General features: G+C 45.3%; 1 protein-coding gene across 4 annotated transcripts; it reads left to right on the top strand.

Annotated features, from left to right (window-relative positions):
* Positions 1-819: 819 nt before the first annotated feature.
* Positions 820-21,030, top strand: LOC121547321 (polycomb group RING finger protein 5-B). Of its 4 annotated transcripts, none has more exons than XM_041858518.2 (10): positions 820-990; positions 2,211-2,536; positions 4,360-4,456; positions 10,326-10,381; positions 12,643-12,702; positions 13,341-13,486; positions 13,592-13,663; positions 14,700-14,798; positions 16,641-16,730; positions 20,414-21,030. In XM_041858518.2, exons 2-10 carry the CDS (start codon positions 2,425-2,427, stop codon positions 20,459-20,461), a joined length of 780 nt encoding a protein of 259 aa, XP_041714452.1. In that variant the 5' UTR covers positions 820-990; positions 2,211-2,424; the 3' UTR covers positions 20,462-21,030. The 4 variants fall into 4 exon arrangements, with proteins under 4 accessions (XP_041714452.1, XP_041714453.1, XP_041714455.1 ...); XM_041858519.2 differs by having other exon boundaries at positions 820-1,041; XM_041858520.1 differs by having other exon boundaries at positions 984-1,058.
* Positions 21,031-21,366: the final 336 nt, after the last annotated feature.

The following is a 21,366-nucleotide window of genomic DNA, read 5'->3' as shown; positions in this document are numbered from 1 at the left end:
CCCTCAACAACCCATCCACGCCACCCGCTCTGTCCCTGGATTATTCAGCCTCACTCGGGAGTCAATTAATAAACACTCACCTTTTCCTCTAAGTACCTTGTCCTGGTCTGCTTCTGGGTTCTGGCGTAGTAAACCGTGACAGAAATGTAAGTTCTAGTATATCAAATGTGACAGCACAGCTGTTAGAGAGTAATTACATCTCTGTTTTCAACCTCAGCTGTTTTCTTTTGATTCCTTATGAAGGCATGATCCACCCACATGTAGCCTAACACACCCCTGGACAGAATGGAGGGCATGTCCTGTCTATTAAGACTGAAAGGTGGCTGACACATATCAACCTATTTATTGATACCTACAATAATGAATTCACTAGGAGAGTTACTCCTGAAATATAGCAAACTATATGTTCCATTTACATGTGTTGAATAACTGGAAACTGGCCAGTCCTATTTTATATCTAGCGGACTAAAACTATGTAATAACATGGTAATATCAGGCTACTTATCACACTAACACTATATGAACGTATGAAGACAAATGGATATGTAGGCTAAATCTGTTTTGTATGTTGGTGAATATTTGTTTTAATCCTTATAGGCTAGGTAGCCTAGGCTACTTCAGATATATAGGTCCACAGGTCCATCAATCAATACCATGCCTCTGCTCGGTTGATGAACAGGTTTTCAGGAGCCTTGTGTTTATCATATTATATAGACTACACGTTACTGGACTACAGTAGTTGGTAATTGAAGGCTGCGCCCTAGTTTGTGTCCAATCAGAGTGTATCTGCCATGGAACGAATAAAGCAGCAATGCGTAAACAAGCGCTGGATCCTCCTCCGCTTCTCTCCTATCATCTATTCTGAAACCAGTTCCGTATTCAGTGCTAGCCTACATTAATGTAACATCGGCGCCCACATCATACAGCGTATATAGGTAGAATTGTCGGAAAAGATCACACCATCTCGACCATGGAGCCTTGAACTGGAATGTAAGAGATGCGTTTACTACTCGCTACTCAGAAGCCGAGAAAACGATGCTTGTGCGTATCCTTTTTCCGTAGGTGCTGTGATAGTAAAGTTTGGGGTGGGTTGGGAATGCGATCATGTGTCATACGGGCTATCAAGTTCTAGACATGTGCGTTTTGGTCATAGTCAAGTCTGTGCGGTGGCGCTCGTTTATTTCTTATCTTAGTGATCGAAGTATCTGTGTACGGTCCCCACAGTTAGGCTGACTTCAATGGCAGCAACTTGAATCTTAAGTCAGTTTTTCAGGGTATGGTAAACTCACCATCCATAATGTAATTCGCGCAATACCGTGGTTGACAGAATGACGCGTATGATTTCCTGGTGATGATGAGGGACATAAGCCCCAATTTTGTCACTGTAAAGGGGACCATCCTCGATTTATTTCTTTGCTGCCAATTGAGGATTTTTCAGCAATCAAATTTATGACAATTATATCATATGACATTTCTTCTCAGAATATACTATTAAAAGGTTTGCCTAAGCTAGTCAGTGTCAAGGCTAGTATTGAACTCTGGGATCATGCAACAGCGTAATGACCATAGCTAGCTACTAGCGAAAATATGTAACAAATACAATGGTTACGTTGTAGCATAGATCTCGATATTCTGTTGTTCCGCTTGAGGAGGCTAACCAAAGTAGCCTCTCTTCAAACTTTGGATTTGAAAATACTATTTCAATTATATTAATGTGACAATGAAGGGGTTATACACTTAATGCCATAACAATCTTTGGAAGGAACTAAAGTTGCTTTCGATTTTAAAAAAGCATTAAGGGGGCGGGGCATAAAGGTGAAACGTTACATGCACCTGTAGCCAGTGTTTGACTTGGACTGAAATAGGTGTCGGTACTCATTTTGGGTGCAGGTACTGTTTATATTTAGGTGCAGGAGCTCCACAATACTTTTGAGATAATATTCTATAAGAGGAACAGGAGCTCAAGCAGTAGAACATTTGAGGTGCTGGTACTTAGCGCTGGTTAGCTCCTGTCCAAGTCATCCACTGCCTGTAGCCTGTCCATGATATTTGTTTTGGTCAAACATGTTGAAGATGCAGTGATGTCTTGGTAAATGTTAAAGTTGATTCTATTTCATGAAATAATGCAACTTTAGAATTTGCATTTGATTTTGTGGTAACACATTTTCAAATATCAAGCATGTAGCACTGTTTTCTACTTTCATTCACAGACTCCCACAGCACCACAGAGATGAAAATGCAGCACACTTGATATCTCACTGGAGGGGAAGCCTGAATTAAGATGAAGCGACTGAAGGGGAAAACCCAGAAGTGTGGAGCATTTCAGAAAGTCCTGTGAACTCTGACCTCCAGCCCCCATCTGCCATCATTCCTTTCCCCATTACACAACACTCCCATCCATCAACACTCCTGCTCTGGTCCAAGATGACCTCGCCGAGAAAGCACCTGGTCAAGGATTTCAACCACTTTATCACATGCTACGTGTGTAAAGGATACCTGATCAAGCCCACCACGGTGACAGAGTGCCTGCACACCTGTAAGCCCCCCCCACGCTCTCTTTCTCTCTCTCTCTCTCTCTCTCTCTCTCTCTCTCTCTCTCTCTCTCTCTCTCTCTCTCTCTCTCTCTCTCAGAAAACACATTTTCACTATGCATAGGCTACACTATCTCCAGGCATATCTGTATGATTTTTATTTAGCTCTGCCTAATATATATGCATTATACCTAACTTCCGCTACTATAAATTATATCTAACAATGATTTTATGCAGAAATGTCCTCTGGCTTTTTTTGGTGTAGTGTGACTTTATTATAATGTTTTTTTTACGGCATCTATTGCACCACTAAAAAGTGCTAGAGTAGCTGGAATTTAGAGCTCACATAATCAATTGGCTGTCTTATTTGTTGTTTTATACCACAGCCTTGCACAGTCACAGCTATGATTTTTTTTAAAGCCCTCTGTCGATCTCCTCGATGTCATATCCTGCATGATTTACATGTCATATTACATGGCATCCTTCTCCATTTCTGCCCTCTCCATCTGAACTGAATGTTTTATTGGAGGAGAATGGCAGATCTCACTCCCAGGAATGACACATCTCAAGTGATCAGGGTGAAACACAGTCATCTGTGGGTTCAGTCACCATGACAACAAATATCCTCCACACAGAATAAGCTGTTTGGGTCCAATTTATTTGTTTGTTTGAGAGCAAAGTCACTTCTTTACTGTCATAGAGGTTGTATTGACCCCTAGCCATAATCTCAATAATGAAAAATATCAGCAGCTGCCTAGTACAGTACGTTTATGCTGTTGTATGATTTATTTCAGTGTGTATGCCATTATATTTCAGAGATCCCCAGCAAAATATATATTTTACATTAGTTTAGACTGTTTTCGTTGTAGCATCTACTATAGTAAAGTAGTCAGAACGCAATTACTTGTAAAAGGCTGTATATGTATAGGAAATGTTTGAAGAGAACATCTGCCACTGTTATACACAACTGTGCACAGTGAGGTCTGTCTCAAACGTTTCATATGTTGTTCTGACATATTATTTCCCTTGGCAGTTATGGTTGATTCAGTATGACAGCAGCTAACTACTGTATGTTTGTGAGGATTGTTATGTAGGCTATAGGCCAGTGCATAGTGCACAAGTACATAGAGTATGTGTTGGGTTTACATGGCAGTTGCTAGAGGGGAGACTGTGCCCTGTATTTCTGCAGATATTGTTGATCAGATTTTTTCTCACGATTTGGTGAAATCACATCATAGGATATAGGCCTAATCCTCAGCTCTGTATTGTATGGAATTGGTTTGTGTTCTTAAAAGAAAGATAAGACTGTACATTATATACCACCTCATAGATGGTGTATGTGTGTGTGTGTGTTTGTGTGTGTGCATGTGCGCCTTATCGCACATACAGTACGTGTACATGCATGTGTGTGTGCTCTGTAGTATTGGCTGCAGCTGTCCTTGGCTGTGTGATAGATGCACTTAGAACTGGCCAGGCTATACCCACTATTTCCTTATCTCCCTGCCAGTCCACAGTTTCAATTTCAATTGCAAGCCTGAGCTTTTAGTCATGCTTCAAGGCTCAACATATACTCTGATGTTTATCCAGTTGAAACTGTAGAAATTAGATATTAGAATGCTATTCCTTTTGGTTTTAAACATTACTTTCAAATCAAAATCCTTTTATTGTGAAGATTATCTGAGAGAAAGGGATACGAAAAGAGAAAATGCAGTCATCTTGGCATTTATTTAACACCGGAATGGTGTGATAAAAATCCATATTTACTTTAGGTCTGTATTTCGAGATGGTAAACTTCTCTTTCTCTCTATCTCCTTTATTCTGTCAACAGTTTGTAAAAGCTGCATTGTCCAACACTTTGAAGACAGCAACGACTGCCCCAAATGTGGTATCCAAGTCCATGAAACCAACCCCCTAGAGATGTTAAGGTAATACACCTCATTTTATATCTTTGACAGAATCTTATGTGCATTCATATTTTCCTTTTGAGAATCACAGAATCGTAATGAATACTATTGAATAGATTAATATATCAAAACCATCAGTAAAGTAAAAACATGCTGGCCTTTGCACTACTGAACTAGCCCTAGCCGGATTTTGTCAGTTTTTCTTCAGTTGTCTACTTGACTTGTGAGATTGTAAGGCTGGTGTGGGCTGGGCTGGGCTGGGCTGGGCTGGGGGAGGATAGAGTGAACTTGAGCTTGGCTGGGGTGAGATCCAGGCAACAGCTGGACACCATTCTGGAGCCAATGTAACGATCCCGGCTGTCTGAGTCGGGCCCTGGTCGTAATCCCCAGTTTCCCGAGGGTTCGGGAACGCTCCGAGGGAGCGCTCTGGTTTCCGCACCTGCTTCCCATTAGCAATCTACACACCTGGGCCTAATCAGCACCTTTCTTAGGCTCTGGCCCAACATCCAGTTCCTGCCGGATCGTTAGCCATGAACAGTAGGTGTATCTGTGTAGCAGTTTTGAGTTCTAGCGTGAGTGTTTGTTGTTTTGTACTTTGTCGAAGTTTTTTGTGTCCTTACCTCCGTTTTTTGTTCCACCTGCAGTCACACGTCCGGAACCTTCACCCCACCCTGCCTGATGGTCGGCGGCTGCCGAGCCATCACTGGACCAAGTACTGCACCCCCAACTACTCACCCACGCCGCCCGCTCTGTCCCTGGATTATTCTGCACCTTTTGTTATATCTGAATAAACCCTCACTTTCGTTCAACTCTCCTTGTCCTGGTCTGCTTCTGGGTTCTGGCTGAGGGAACTGTGACAGAACGATCCGGCCAATTATGAACCCAGCGGACCTGGACTCTGTTCGCCATGCCATTACCCAGCAGGAGAAGATGTTGGGCCATCATAGCATGGTACTACAGGAGATCGCGTTGTCAGTTCGGAACCTTTCTACCGGCCTGACGGAGGTCCAGAACCAACGCCAGTGTCCGGTGGAGGACCCACTACCGGTTTCACCGATCTCGCCTGCCGCTTCTGAAGTTGTGTCCCTCCGTGAGCCCAAGGTTCCGACGCCGGATAAATATGAGGGGGAGCTGGGAAGATGCCGTTCCTTCCTTATGCAGTGTGGATTAGTGTTCGATCTACAGCCCTACTCTTATGCCACTGACAAGGCTAGGATAGCCTTTTTGATTGAGTTGCTGCGTGGTCGAGCGCTGAGTGGGCTTCAGCCGTTTGGGAACGACAGGATCCCTGCATGGCTTCATACCAGGGGTTCACGGCCGAGATGAGGAAGCTCTTCGACCATTCCGTCCGAGGGAGGGACGCAGCTAGGCGTCTGTTTTCTCTTCACCAAGGAACTCGCTCGCGTGGCCGACTCGTGATCGAGTTCAAGACGTTGGCTGTGGAGAGTGGATGGAACGAGGAGTCCTTGCAAGCGGCCTTTTACCAGGGCCTGTCGGAGCAGCTCAAGGATGAGTTGATCTCCTATCCGGAGCCTAGTGACCTGGACAGCTTGGTAGCCTTGTCTATTCGGGTGGATAATCGAGTCCGAGAGCGAAGGAGGGAGAAGCAATGGGGTCCGTCCAATCGATCAGCTTCTCAGTTCCCAGTCGGGTCGGGTGGTGGATCAGAACACGTCGATCATTCTCCACCACTAAGGATTAGTGGAGAGGACCTCTCTCCCGATTCTGAACCCATGCAAGTGGGGCGGCACGGGTTAACCAAGGAGGAGCGTCAACATAGACGTAAGACCAACTGCTGCCTCTACTGTGGTCGCTCGGGACATTACATCTCCACTGGTTCCCGGCGGTCGTCAAACTGCCCGGCTCGCTAAAGTTGGGAGGACTTTTAGCGAGCCAGTTTCAACCTCTCAGTACCTCTGTCAGACCCCGCTTCCCGGCTACCCTTGTGAACAGGAATCAGAGCTTAGCGCTTAACGCTTTTATCGATTCAGGTGCCGATGGAAGCTTTCTTGATGCCGAGTTGGTGGAACAGCTGGGGCTTTCCAAGGAGCAATTGCCGGAAGCCATTGAAGCGACCACTCTGAACGGCAGTAGTCTGGCACGTATCACGATGAGGACTGAACCGGTTAAGATGCGGTTGTCAGGGAATCATTCTGAGATGATTTCATTTTTCATTCTGCCGTCTTCCCATGTTCCTCTGGTCCTTGGATACCCCTGGCTGAAGGAACACAATCCCACGTTCGATTGGATGACGGGCAAGGTAACGAGTTGGAGCCTGGATTGTCATGCTAACTGTCTCAAGACTGCCTGCCCCCATTCGGTTCCCAGTCAGGTGATTGAGGCTAAACCTCCAGATTTGTCCCTGGTTCCCGAGACATATCACGATTTGGGGAGGTTTTCAGTAAGCAGAAGGCTCTGTCACTCCCTCCCCCACCGACCATATGATTGTGCCATCAACCTGGTCCCTGGAGCTGTCTACCCCAAGGGAAGGTTATACAGTATCTCCCGACCTGAACGTGAGGCGTTGGAGACCTACATCAAGGAGTCCCTAGCTGCTGGTCTCGTTCGTCCCTCGTCATCACCCCTGGGGGCAGGATTCTTCTTTGTGGGTAAGAAGGATGGCTCTCTTCGACCATGTATTGACTATCGGGGGTTGAATGACATCACGGTCAAGAACAAGTATCCCCTGCCCTTGATGAGTTCTGCCTTCGACTCCTTACAGGGTGCTACGGTGTTCACCAAGTTAGACCTACGCAATGCATATCACCTGGTCCGGATCAGAGAGGGGGACGAGTGGTTGACGGGTTTCAATACACCGATGGGGCACTTCGAGTATCAGGTGATGCCGTTTGGACTGACCAATGCTCCAGCGGTATTCCAGAGTATGGTGAACGACGTCCTGAGAGATATGATCGGTCTCTTCGTGTTTGTTTACCTGGATGACATTCTGATCTTCTCGAAGGAACCTTCCGACCACGTCCAGCATGTCCGGCAGGTTCTGCAGCGATTATTGGAGAATCGCCTGTTCGTGAAGGCCGAGAAGTGCGAAGTTTCACGCCCACACGACATCCTTTCTCGGGTACATCATCTCCAGGGGTGAGATTAGGATGGACCAGGAGAAGGTTAGAGCGGTTCTGGAATGGGCCCAGCCCGGTACGAGATTGCAGCTCCAGAGATTTTTGGGGTTTGCGAATTTCTACCGCAGATTCATCCGGGATTACAGCCGTGTGGCCGCTCCATTAACTGCCTTGACTTCCAGCATCAGGACCTTCAAGTGGAATCCGGAGGCGGATCGAGCGTTTCTGGATTTGAAGAAGCGATTCACCAACGCACCGATTCTCTCTCAACCAGACACGGCCCGTCAGTTCGTCGTTGAAGTGGACGCGTCTGATGTGGGAGTTGGCGCCATCCTGTCGCAGCGATGCTCCACGGACAGTAAACTCCATCCCTGCGCCTACTACTCGTCGCCTTTCGCTCGCGGAGAGGAATTACGATGTGGGTAACCGGGAGCTTCTCGCGGTGAAACTTGCCTTGGAGGAGTGGCGCCACTGGTTGGAGGGGGCGGAGCAACCGTTTATTGTCTGGACTGACCACAAGAATCTTGCTTACGTGCAATCGGCTAAACGGCTCAACTCCCGTCAGGCCAGGTGGGCGTTGTTTTTCGGACGATTCAAGTTTGTCCTGACGTTCCGACCTGGATCTAAGAACGGCAAGGCGGACGCCTTGTCCCCGGATGTTCTCCAAGACGGAGGAGAGTGGGTCCAAGACCGAGACAATTCTCCCCCGGAACTGCGTCGTGGGAGCAGTTATGTGGAAGATTGAGGAGGAGGTGCTGGCGGCCCTTCGGACTCAGCCCGGACCCGGTAACGGCCCACCCGGTCGGTTGTTTGTGCCTGAGTCGGTTCGTCCTGCTGTTCTCAAATGGTCCCACGCCAGTAAGATGGCTTGTCACCCTGGCGTGGCTCGGACAATGGCGTTTCTTCGCAGACGTTTTGGTGGCCTGCCATGGCCGAGGATACTCGGGGTTTTGTTGCTGCCTGTCCAGTGTGTGCGCAGAATAAGAGTACCAATCGGCCCAGCTCTGGACTACTTCACCCCCCTTCCTATTCCCCGGCGTCCATGGTCGCATCTGGCCCTGGACTTCGTCACGGGGTTGCCCGCTTCTGAGGGGAACACGGTCGTTCTGACTATCGTGGACAGGTTCAGCAAGTTCGCCCACTTTGTGCCTATTGCCAAGCTTCCCTCTGCCTCGGAGACGTCCGAGATCCTGGTCAGGGGAGGTTTTCAGGGTCCACGGTTTGCCCAGTGATATCGTTTCCGACCGTGGCCCTCAGTTTACCTCTGCTGTCTGGAAGTCCTTCTGTTTGGCCATTGGAGCTACAGTCAGTCTCACATCTGGTTTTCACCCCCAATCCAATGGTCAGGCGGAGAGAGCCAACCAGAAGATGGAATCCACGCTACGCTGTCTGGTCTCTTCCAACCCCACCTCCTGGGCCTCTCAGTTGCCTTGGGTTGAGTATGCCCACAATACTCTCCCTACATCTGCCACTGGGATGTCTCCCTTCCAGTGCCTGTATGGCTACCAACCTCCCCTGTTCCCTTCTCAGGAGAAGGAGCTCTCTGTGCCTTCTGTTCAGGCCCATATTCAGCCGTTGCCACCGGACCTGGCATCAGGCCAGAAAGGCACTCCTTAGAGGTTCGGACCGGTATCAGCTCCAGGCGAATCGTCGCGGACCCCGCTCCCACCTATACCATCGGAGATAGGGTTTGGTTGGCCACACGGGATCTTCCGTTACGGACTGAGTCTAGGAAGTTGTTACCGAAGTTTATTGGTCCGTTTGTGGTGGAGAAGGTGATCAATCCAGTGGCAGTGCGACTCAAACTACCGAGGACGCTCAGAGTCCATCCCACCTTTCATGTCTCCTGCCTCAAGCCTGTCTTCCTCAGTCCTCTGTTGCCTCCTCCGCCTCCTCCTCCTCCTCCTCGGATGATCGGAGGTGGTCCTGCCTACACGGTGCGTCGCATTATGGATTCCAGACGGCGGGGCCGGGGTTTCCCAGTATCTCGTGGACTGGGAGGGGTATGGTCCTGAAGAGAGGAGTTGGATTCCGCGGCGACAGGTCCTAGATGCGGATCTTATCAGGGACTTTTACCGCCTCCATCCTGGCGCTCCGGGGAGTCCGCCCGGTGGCGTTCGTCGGAGGGGGGGTACTGTAACGATCCCGGCTGTCTGAGTCGGGCCCTGGTCGTAATCCCCAGTTTCCCGAGGGTTCGGGAACGCTCCGAGGGAGCGCTCTGGTTTCCGCACCTGCTTCCCATTAGCAATCTACACACCTGGGCCTAATCAGCACCTTTCTTAGGCTCTGGCCCAACATCCAGTTCCTGCCGGATCGTTAGCCATGAACAGTAGGTGTATCTGTGTAGCAGTTTTGAGTTCTAGCGTGAGTGTTTGTTGTTTTGTACTTTGTCGAGTTTTTGTGTCCTTACCTCCGTTTTTGTTCCACCTGCAGTCACACGTCCGGAACCTTCACCCCACCCCTGCCTGATGGTCGGCGGCTGCCGAGCCATCACTGGACCAAGTACTGCACCCCCAACTACTCACCCACGCCGCCCGCTCTGTCCCTGGATTATTCTGCACCTTTTGTTATATCTGAATAAACCCTCACTTTCGTTCAACTCTCCTTGTCCTGGTCTGCTTCTGGGTTCTGGCTGAGGGAACTGTGACAGCCAAGGTCTCAGCTGAAGACCTCACCCAGTGCCCAGCCACCCAGCTACCCAGCCCACAGATGCAATGTCTGGGAATGTGTGGGTGTGTGTGTGTGTGTGTGTGTGTAAGTATGTGTAAGTGTACTTACTTTTATTCTTCCTTTACGTCTCATTCTATCGCCAGGTTGGACAACACTTTAGAGGAAATCATTTTCAAACTCGTGCCTGGGCTAAGAGAAAGTGAGTGATGTCATTTTAGTATCCACCAACATCAGATATAAATCTTGCCTTTTATAGTAGGCCTAAGAGTTACTCAAGCTGTTTTCCATTTGACTTGAATGATATAACTCCTGCCCTGCAGGGCTCTACAGTGCTACCATTTTGGGGGCATATCAATCAGATATAAATTTTGAAAAATGTATGCACTCACTAACTGTAAGTCGCTCTGGATAAGAGCGTCTGCTAAATGACTAAAATGTAAATGTAAATATAAATATTTTGCTGTGCTACCTGGAATTTCTATTTGGGAGCACCAGTGCCCCTAGAAAAAAAATCACCCAGGTAATAATTATTGTCATGATTTCTTTGCTGTCCCGCTTCTTCAGTAGTATGCAAACATGTGGTGGCACAGAAAGGAAGTAAAAGGGAGCGCTTTTTCGGGAGATGAGCTTCAAAAGTAGCTAGGATTCATAAAGCCCAATGTAGGCTATATCTCAATCTTAAAAATCGATTGTTCTGGTGCTCCTAAACCCTGTATTTTGTAATTGCTGGCAATTCGTATCATTAAAGGGGCAATCTGCAGTTACTACATAAATTTTTGGACTCATAAATTAATGATATAAACCCATTGATTCTTGAAGAGTATAACTTATAAATGCCACATGAGCTTAGTTCAACTGTTGTACCCCATCAGAAGCCAAAATATACATTAACATTTACATTTACGTCATTTAGCAGACGCTCTTATCCAGAGCGACTTACAAATTGGTGCATTCACCCTATAGCCAGTGGGATAACCACTTTACAATTTTTTTTTGTTTGTTTTGTTTTTCTTTCTTTCTTTCTTTTTTTTTAGGGGGGTAGAAGGATTACTTTATCCTATCCCAGGTATTCCTCAAAGAGGTGGGGTTTCAAATGTCTCCGGAAGGTGGTGAGTGACTCCGCTGTCCTGGCGTCGTGAGGGAGCTTGTTCCACCATTGGGGTGCCAGAGCAGCGAACAGTTTTGACTGGGCTGAGCGGGAACTATGCTTCCGCAGAGGAAGGGGAGCCAGCAGGCCAGAGGTGGATGAACGCAATGCCCTCATTTGGGTGTAGGGACTGATCAGAGCCTGAAGGTACAGAGGTGCCGTTCCCCTCACAGCTCCATAGGCAAGCACCATGGTCTTGTAACAGATGCGAGCTTCAACTGGAAGCCAGTGGAGTGTGCGGAGGAGCGGGGTGACGTGAGAGAACTTGGGAAGGTTGAACACCAGACGGGCTGCGGCATTCTGGATGAGTTGTAGGGGTTTAATGGCACAGGCAGGGAGCCCAGCCAACAGTGAGTTGCAGTAATCCAGACGGGAGATGACAAGTGCCTGGATTAGGACCTGTGCCACTTCCTGTGTAAGGCAGGGTCGTACTCTCCGAATGTTGTAGAGCATGAACCTGCAGGATCGGGTCACCGCCTTGATGTTAGCGGAGAACGACAGGGTGTTGTCCAGGGTCATATAAGCTTGTTTTTCCAATGTTTGTAAACAAAGTTACACTGTACAGCCTCAAAACATGGTTAAAACTATAATCCTTGCATCCGTAGCTCTGTCTATGAATTTGAGTGTGGTTACATTTCTCCAGCCTAGGGGAGACGACTGCCCCCTCTCCTTGAAGCCATGGAAGTTCAAGGCCAACCGTGGTACTGCAGGCATTGTTAGCAGGAAACAGCATCGCCCCATTATAGTGAATGGAAAAGTTGGCAATTTTCGTGGTCAATCTTCGTGTAAATATATATATTTTTTTAAGACAATCATGGTACCAATAATTGCTTCTAATATACCAGATGTACATTATGTCCTTGAACCGATTATTTGAAAATGGCACGTAGAAGAAGTATCCTGAGAGGGGGCCGCACTGAGCTAGCCTGCAACATCACTTCCTGGAGTAACTCAAACTGCGCATGTTAAGTGAGATGCCATCTTAACCGACTTAATTTGGCTTCAATGCGCTACTGATTCTTCACATAGGAATGAATGGTGTCACATGATCAATGGTTTTGTCCATTTATATATACAGTCATTGCTCCAGCCCCATCCCTCAACCTTTTACTGAAACAGTGGCGGGGAGTGCTTTGTTATCATTCAACTGCAGATTGCCGCTTTAATACCTAAAATATTTTTCATTGTGCTCCTACATTTCTTTGTGTGCTCATATATTTTTCAACTTAGGAGCACATGTGCTCCTTGTAATTTTTTTAATCATGGAGCCCTGCCCTGTGTATTCATATATTCTGTTTTTGTTTATTGACTAGAGGAACAACAGCAGGAGATTGAGTTCTGGAGGAGTCGAAAGTCAAAGGAGAACGGAGAAGGTAAAATATCTGTATTAGTGTCCATGAAGACCAAGACCCTCAGGGGGACCAGAATGAACCCACTCGGGGGGCTTAGGTGTGCAGAGGTGGGCTGTGATTTGTTATTGAGGTGAAAGGTAAGGAGGCTCTATGTGGGAGACAGATCAGCAAGGCGACAAAGAGAGAGAAGGGGTTACAGTATGACTCAGGTTCTATTGTTGCAGTGGTGCACGACTGTAGGTGGCTGTGAGTCATATGAGGCTGAGAGAGAGAGAAGGAGGAGGAGGAGGGGGGGGGATAGCACACTCTACAAGGCATTGACAAGATGACCCTGTTTATGAGGTATAATAGAGGTGGGGAATAAATAAAATGGAAACCACAGAATGACTAAAGGTGGATGGATTCAGTCCTCCAGACTGAAATGCCATCTCCATGACAATGTGATGATCGACAATGTGTCCCAAAGGTCTTACCTTATGATTTTGCATTTCTAGGTGAAACGCGAAAGACATCAGTATCAATCAAATCCATCCTATTGTGAAGTGTCTTTTCACAGTTTTATATGAATTCAAGGAAAACAAGCTCAACTTGTATCCACACAGTGTATGCTCTTGCCCATACACATTAGTATAACATACTTCTCCATTTCTTTGTAATAGAAGATGGCCCCCGATCAAAGAGATCTAGGCTGAATGACGAGGATGATGATGGTGGGGATGGAGACTACCACAGGAGTGACCCTCAGATAGCCATCTGTCTGGATTGTCTACGCAACAACAGCCTGGTGGAAGAGAACATTGTTCGAGTAAGTCGTGGTGGAGAGCTCTATCTGTAGCTCTTCCCTACTGCTCTTTTCTTCATGTTCACCGTCTTCCCTGTCTCCCTAACCTCATTCCTCCCCCTCTTTTAGGCTGATTGGGTTAGGTACAGTATTATGAAGCTAACTCCATTATGTCCCTCCAACTGCCTAACACCTCAGAATGTGAGTAGAATATAGATGGACGATGATGCTGTGGTTTTCCTTTATTTCCTGGGCTGTCATTGAAAGCAGGTCACTCAGTCAGACACGCTCCTCTATCAGCAGGTGATAATCCAGCCCATCACTAATTAGGCAGTTGTTTTCATTAAAATAGTGGTCCTCATTATAACAGTGGTGTTGCTGTTCATAATTGGTAGGCAGAACAGTGAATATGTGGAGAGAGGAGAGGCTCATAAGGGTTCCTCAAGGGTTCTTTGCGAAGGGTGGTGGTTCTATGTGGAACCATACTGACCCAAAGAACCCTTTGAACCCTTAAATGGTTATTTGCAGTTTTAAAAAGGGTTATTTCATCTTTTAGTGATATGTTTGGGCGTGGTTTGTGCACAGCTCTTTTTGTGCAACTGTGAGTGAATGTCATTCCAGTTGATATCATCTGTTGTGTTATGTCATTTCATGTTAAGTATGACTATGGCCAGTAATAGTGTCTTGTGAGAGACTCATGTAAGGCCTCGTGTCAATTGAGAACGGTTGACTAAATCTCAATTCTCTCCTCAGGGACCCCCAGCCATTCCAGAGCTAGCAACCTGATTCAACTTGTTAATAAACACAATAATACAATTAATGGAATTTTAACAATTTAATATGGCTAATAAACCCTGCATGGTTCTACAAAAAATGTTGAGATTGAAAAAGGTTCTTTATAGAACCATTCTCCATAAAGGTTCTATAAAGAACCATAAAAAAGGGTTCTATTTAGCCCCCAAAAGGGTTGTAACCATAGCGGACCCCTTTTTTGGTGCTATATAGGACCATTTGTTTTTAGTGTGTATAGTGTGTATAGACGGAGTTTCTCTTTGCCAAAAGGTTGCTATTGGTATTAAATGCACTAACTATTCTTAATTATGCATTTGTTTTTAAACATATTTTTTGCCATAAAATGGCTCTTTGAATGTTTGGATTTGCATGCTCTTCACACAAGTTTGAAAAAATGGGAGATGTGCCTGAATCATTAAAGTAATCTTCTGATCCTCCACTCTAGGGCTTAATGAAGAAATTTATACGCTGCTCGACTCGAGTGACAGTCGGAACAATCAAGAAGTTTCTCAGCTTGAAGTTAAAACTTCCAAGTTCTTATGAGGTAACAAATTAAGCTTTTGTATGTACTCTATACCCTTTCGTATGTATCTACTGTATGACAGATATTAAACCCATATATGTGGTTTTGTTTGGGCCTCACATACAGTAGCTGTTCCTGCAGAGTCTCTCCTGTGTGTTTAGTGTTGTGGGTAAAAGTGCTGGCCTTGTTAGCAGGCCCCCTGCTGTACTGAAGCTGTCCTTAAGGCTAGGCTAGTGAAAAAATCTGCATGAAAACGAGTCGTCGCTCGTTGAATGACAACACACACTTCATTGAAGAATGCTATTCTTGACCAATGACCAACAAGGGGGCATATACTTTTTTTGTGGGCACCATACTGCACCATACTGTGGGCGGGGAAATAATGTATGTATTTCCAATGGTACTGTAATTCCACCCCACAGAATACAGTACCGTACCGTATTTTTGGCGCGCCAAAAACCTTTTGACCACTAGTGGGTGCAAGGTATTGTTGTTTCTGACTCATTAAAGGGATACTTCGGGATTTTGGCAATGAGGACCTTAATCTACTTCCCCAGTGTCAGATGAACTTGTGGATTCTATTTTTATGTCTCTGTGTCCAGTATGAAGGAAGTTAGAGGTTGTTTCGCGAGCCAATGATAACTAGCGTTAGCGCAATGAATGGAAGTCAATGGGTATCTACTAGCACTTTCACTGGCGCCCATTCGTTCACAGATCTCCAATTACTTTCAATCAGTAAAACATTTTTTCAAGGCCTGGGGCACTTTTTCAGTCACATTCCTGAAGCCCAAGAAACAAACACTTAGCTTCCTAGTACATATGGAAATAAAAAAGGTTTATGAATTACTTTTTTGAAGGTTACTGTCAAAATGATTTATTCAATAAAAAAAAAATTGACATTGATGACAGGCACATGGGACCCCAGAGCTCGTGGGCCCCCCCGCTTTGCGGGGGCTGCGGGGGTGTCCGATACGCCAGTGGCTCAACACCAACTATTTAAAATAGGCTACTAAAATCATTCCAATCCTGATTAAAAGGCAAATGCATTTTAGCAAGATTAGCGGGCTGGCTTTAGGACCATGTGGATGGCTCAGAGCTGACGGGCAGGCTATTTGCCCAACTGGCTGAGACAGAGATCTGTACATAATGATGAGATGCTCATGTCTCCACACTATCAATGGGAGTCGTTGTCCCAAAGGCGGTAAGGCAGGCGACAAGCTTAGGTCTAAAATAAGTCCATAGAAATGCATTGGGCTTATTTTTGACAGATTTTGGAGAGAGTGAAACCTCTCGCTTCGCCTCTTCCTCTCTGGCTGAGAGCACTGAGGTATGGCTGAGAGCGCATCGACGCAGCTGCACTGAACAGCGCAACTTTTCTCTCAAAACAGTGCAGAGGTGGAAGATGGCTGTAGTAGATGGCTTATGGGTAGGTAACTTCTGTTTGACTTGACATGAAACTAAACTAGAGTTTTTAATCCCAGTGCTGAGCTAGTGCGTAGCAGCTAATTGCTGTATGACGTGTTTGTAGAATTTTAAGTCCCCTATTGACTGAGTCCCCTACAGCAGCCAAGGTGATAATAGCTGGAGTCAATTTTGCTTGTTTTTACTGATCTTCAAATTGCATTTATTTTGTTTTTTAATTGTGTACAAATGCATTAAATGAGCTTCAGTTTTATAAAAATTCCTAGGTTTAGCTGAAATGACGCCCCTTATTTGAGTCCTTGTCCTTTTGTTTTTTCTGCTTGTTTGAACGGTATGAGAAAGGAAGATTTGTCTAGCTCTAGTCTTCTTCTCAAGCAGCGTATACTCTCACTATGTCCCACAGTCTACCTCTTAGTCACCAGCCTCTGTGTCCCCTCACAGCTAGACGTCCTATGCAACGGGGAGATCATGGGAAAAGACCACACCATGGAGTTCATCTACATGACGCGATGGAGACTTCGCGGTGAAACTGTAAGTAAGCCCCCAATGATATCAATGCCCACCCCCCTGTTCCCCTCACTTTGAAAGATGCTAAGCCCTGTACCTTTCTAGCCATGGGGATAAGATGTGGCTGCTGAATGACGGTCCTGGAGTCTAGTCTCCATGAGAGTCACGGCTTGCTTGGCTTTAAGCCGATTAGCTGGTTAGACGTCTGAAGTGCCACCGCTACTCATGTGCCACTCTACTGTGTAATCTGCCACAGCAAGCAGGAAGTGCCAGTGGCACGGTAAAGAGAGCTGATTACAGGCCACTTGTAGAATTTGTCTGGTTCTATAGGTTCACATCAAAAGTATGGTGAATTAAGTTGGTGGTTCATGTGTTATAATGGTACTATACACTATTGGAGACATTTGCAAGGCTAGTATGGTATTGGTAGCTCATGGTAAAATGCAGTTGATGTACAGTACATTCTCTATTTCTGCCTCTCTTCCTCAATGAATTCAGAATTAACCACTTTCCTCTTGTTCACCTCACCAAAAATACACATTGTGGTTGCTATATCTGGACCTGAACTTCAGTCAACCATGCATAAACTTAATCAAGCACCCCAAGTCCTCTGCACAGTCTGCTAGGCTATCTAACACACTTCAGCTTGACCTCAAAAGCACGTTGGCCGGGCGCCTTGGCTGCTAATTTCATTGCTGATGATTGTCACTTTTGGATGGGCTGGTCTGCGCTCCGGCAGCACGGGGTCAGGTCATGAATCTCTGTATTGGTCCAGGGAGACAGGTGAGGAAAGCAGTGAAGGCCCTGACAACTGACCCAGCAGGGTGCCTGTTCCTGGGCTCATTGCCTGACACTCTCCCCTTCCACAGCCATAGCTCATCACCACTGCATCAAAAGAGGGGTCTTTTAATGAAGGCGCCCTGTTAGCAGCAGCAAAGACCATTTCTGTCCTGGTTTGGTTGCAACATACAGTACAACGCACCCAAGGCCTCATAAACTGTACAGTTTTAATTGTTCAATTGATTCCCCTGTTATGAAATGATACTCTGCTAAGGGAGTGAATGTTATTTATAATAAGGGTTACATGGAGGAAATCGGACCTCTTTGAAATGAAAATGGATGGCCCTCCCTTCAGCTAAATATATTTTACCTAAACCCTCCCTGAACGCTTGAAAAAAAAAAGTGACCCTCCCCTATACCAAAAATAATAATTAAAACAAAGTGGATAGCAGAGAATATGTCTTTTTATAAACATTACGTGCAATTCTACGTAATTTTACATGTTAGCGGAATCTTTTTTTAATACCACACAAATTAACGAAATTACCAGCTAAGAATGGACAGAGTGATAGGCCTATGTGATCATCTTATCATATTTCTCCAATGCCAAATCAGTGTGTCTTGTTTGCAATGAAACTGTCCCTGTTTGCAAATAATTAAATCCGAGACGTCATTAGGAATCTGAGCATGGTACTTTCAAAAGTTAGGCCTACCTTTCCACCCCAGACAGAGTAGGCCTACCGACGCAGAAAAATGTAAGCTTTAACTGCTGGCTACTCTTCTTCCGTGGCTTAACCCAACGAGAGAAGGTCACAAGTGTTTCCCTAAAAGCTGTCTGGGTTTAAACATCTTCTATTGTACAGAAAGTGAATAGCTTAATCAATTGATAGTGACACAATTTGATTACTTCGCAAGCAAAGTCAGCCTCTGAATGTCAAAGAAATGAAACAATGATATCCCCATATGCATCGGAGTCATTTTTTTCCAAAGTATTTTAAAGCTTGTTTCTAGCGTAAAGCATCGCAGACGAAAGGGCTGTTATAGATCATTATATATAATCGGATCCGTTGTTTTCTTTTTTTTTATCTTAAGCTAACAATGGGTGGGCCTGTGCTTTTTGCCATTTTCTTTAATAAAAGGTAGGCCTATGGCATACCCGCTCATAATCCCTCGAGTATTGGTTTTAACTTAACAGCCCTTCACTGATATGGAGGTACGCTATTTAAAGAGTGCATGGTGGGTGGAGGAATTGGCTGGCAAATCTATGGATATAGCAGCCTATAGCCTACTCTGTCAAACAGGTAGGCCTACCTCTTATTTCTTAAATAGGAAGAAATTGTCTCCAACGCAAATCCCTCTTGTTGTTAGTAATGTCTAATTAAAATGAAGAATGTTGAAATTAGTTATGCCTACTCGAATTTGCCAACTTTCAGCACCATGAGCTGTCCATTTCTGATTGATTGTGCTGCGGCTGCTGCTTCAAGTTTCAGCACCACAATGTAAGTTACTCGAATCTGACTTTTTGAACTCGAACTCTGATAAATACATAATGGGCAAGAAACATATTGTTTTTAATAATGATAAATTATAGTAGTAGCAAGCTATCAAAGTTGACTCCGGTCCTACTCATCTTCGCTGTCTCCTTCCCAAACTGAACAGAGCATAGGGTATGGGCTGGTCCGCCTGCAAGATATTGTATTTTTTGGACTAGGCTTAATCAACAATTATCTTCAGAAGAAACCTTTGAGTCTCCTCCTGAACTGCCACCGTAGCCCTACACAGCACAGCCATTGGTTAAGCAGCATTCAAACACGTTTTTGATCAGCAAGAGCAGAGCAGGCTGGGGCTCAGGATTGGAATATCCATTGCGGTGTGCAATGCAGCCTAGTTTTATTTACACCATCCCAGCAGCTATCTTAGGAATATAACTTTGTTCTGTGCTTATCGGAGCATGCACTTCATAGCCTATAACCTAAAGACTATGGATCATTTGATTGAGACCACACTAAATAGCCTATAGACGTAATTGATATTGCCGCCCAGAGGAGAATCAGAGGTGAGGGGCGGCATCATGCACACATCGCTATATAGCCTAATAAGCAACTAATTCTAAAACACTGAGAAATATTGAAATTTTCCTCCTAATTTAGGCTTGCATTAAAAACAGGTTTTGGCAAGCTTAAAATACCCTTGTCCTCAGTCCTTATGCAGAACATTCTGATGCCAAGAACAGAGTCCCAGGAAGGAATCAGTAAAGGCCTTTTAGCTTAGAAGAACTATATCCAGTGTAGACATCCATGTTGAAGCAAAAAAAAAATCAGATGACATTATTACTATTGGCATCAGGGGCAGATCGTCCCACTTTGATTGTACCAGAAAGGGATTTTCTGATTGGTCTCTTAAGAATTCTCTATCTGTGCAGAATATGTGACAGCTCTGTGATGCCTAGCATGAATTCCTGTCCTCCCCTGGACCAAATGACCAGGAACTGGGTCAGTGTGGGCCGACTCATTTCCGTTCTCGTTGGGATTGTACATAAGTGTCTCCTGCCTACTGCTGCTGTCTGCTTGCCTGCTTGTCTAAAAATAGGGCTACTGCATGAGATGTCTGTGGAGTGTGTCTTTCACTTTCACCTGCTCTGGCATCAGACTCGTTCTCTCCTCATCACACTCCCACCGCTCTGCTCTGTACTCACCTGCATTAGTGCTCTTCTCTCACTGCAGAACATCTTAGCTACGAAGCTACAATCTGTAGGAACACATCAGATTGTGTTGTTTTTGTGTTCTAACTAGCAAGTTCCCCTGTAAGTGTACTGTATATATTGTATTCTTACAATGTTAGATCATCTACGTTCCTTATTCTCTGATTACTGTCTCCATTGTAGTGGATTCTGTCCAAGGGTGACCAATGCCATCTCTCTCTTTCAGGCCTACCCAATGGTACTAGAATATCGCCCACGGATAGACTTTGGTTGACGGAGGGAGACGTGGGACTACTCCTGTACTAACTAACAGCCCATTGACAGACTACACAATGAATGGATGTGCCTGGCACAAGAGACAAGGACCACACATCTTCTTATCATCTGCATGCAGTAATCTGTTATTGCCTCTAATCTCATTCTGTTCTCGTACGTTATCTTTCAGTTTCAATATCTGCGTTTCATTTTTATTTTTTTTACGCATCAAGGGTTTAAGAACATTCCATCATGACGTATTGATTCTTAAACAAGCACCGAAATGTAATTGATTGAAGAGTGAAGACATGCCCTTTAATTCTACAGCACATGGAAGTGTCCCTAATAACACAAGGTGAAATTACTAGAAGTCCGTTGTTACGCAACACAAAATAGATATTCCAAGACAAAGGTGTGCACTGGCAAACGGCCCATAATTATTTCACCTTATCTATGCTGGATTTAGTGTCTTACATGATTCCCTCCCTTACTCCTGTTTTTTAATCATTAACTACGGTAGTGCCTTTCCCCACATGCCTCTTTCAGTGCAGAGCCCTTCGAAATTCAAACTGCTTTTCATATGAAATCCCTAATAGTGGATTCAACAGCCCCAACGTATAGCCTACATACAACTACAAGGAAGCTATGGATACCATACCTACCATATCCTTATCTCAATAAGCTATATTCTTCCATTCCATGCCATTTTGATGTTATTACCGCATATAAAGCAATACAAGTACTGTAAGACTAGATTTGCTGGAAGAAGGTTAGAAAAAACAGAGTATCACCTACACTGTCTGAAATGTGTAGCTGTGTGTTTGTGCACTATGTAAACGTATTGGGCATTATTGTTGACTTGTACATAGCAGAGATTTGTATAGACTGTTTACTACTATGCTGTATGTCCTACTGTGTGGCTTA

Source organism: Coregonus clupeaformis, chromosome 31 (genome assembly GCF_020615455.1).
Source record: "Coregonus clupeaformis isolate EN_2021a chromosome 31, ASM2061545v1, whole genome shotgun sequence".
In the NCBI taxonomy this organism is placed as follows: domain Eukaryota; kingdom Metazoa; phylum Chordata; class Actinopteri; order Salmoniformes; family Salmonidae; genus Coregonus; species Coregonus clupeaformis.
The sequence above is the reverse complement of the archived record's forward strand: the minus strand, read 5'-3'. Positions and strand labels throughout refer to the sequence as shown.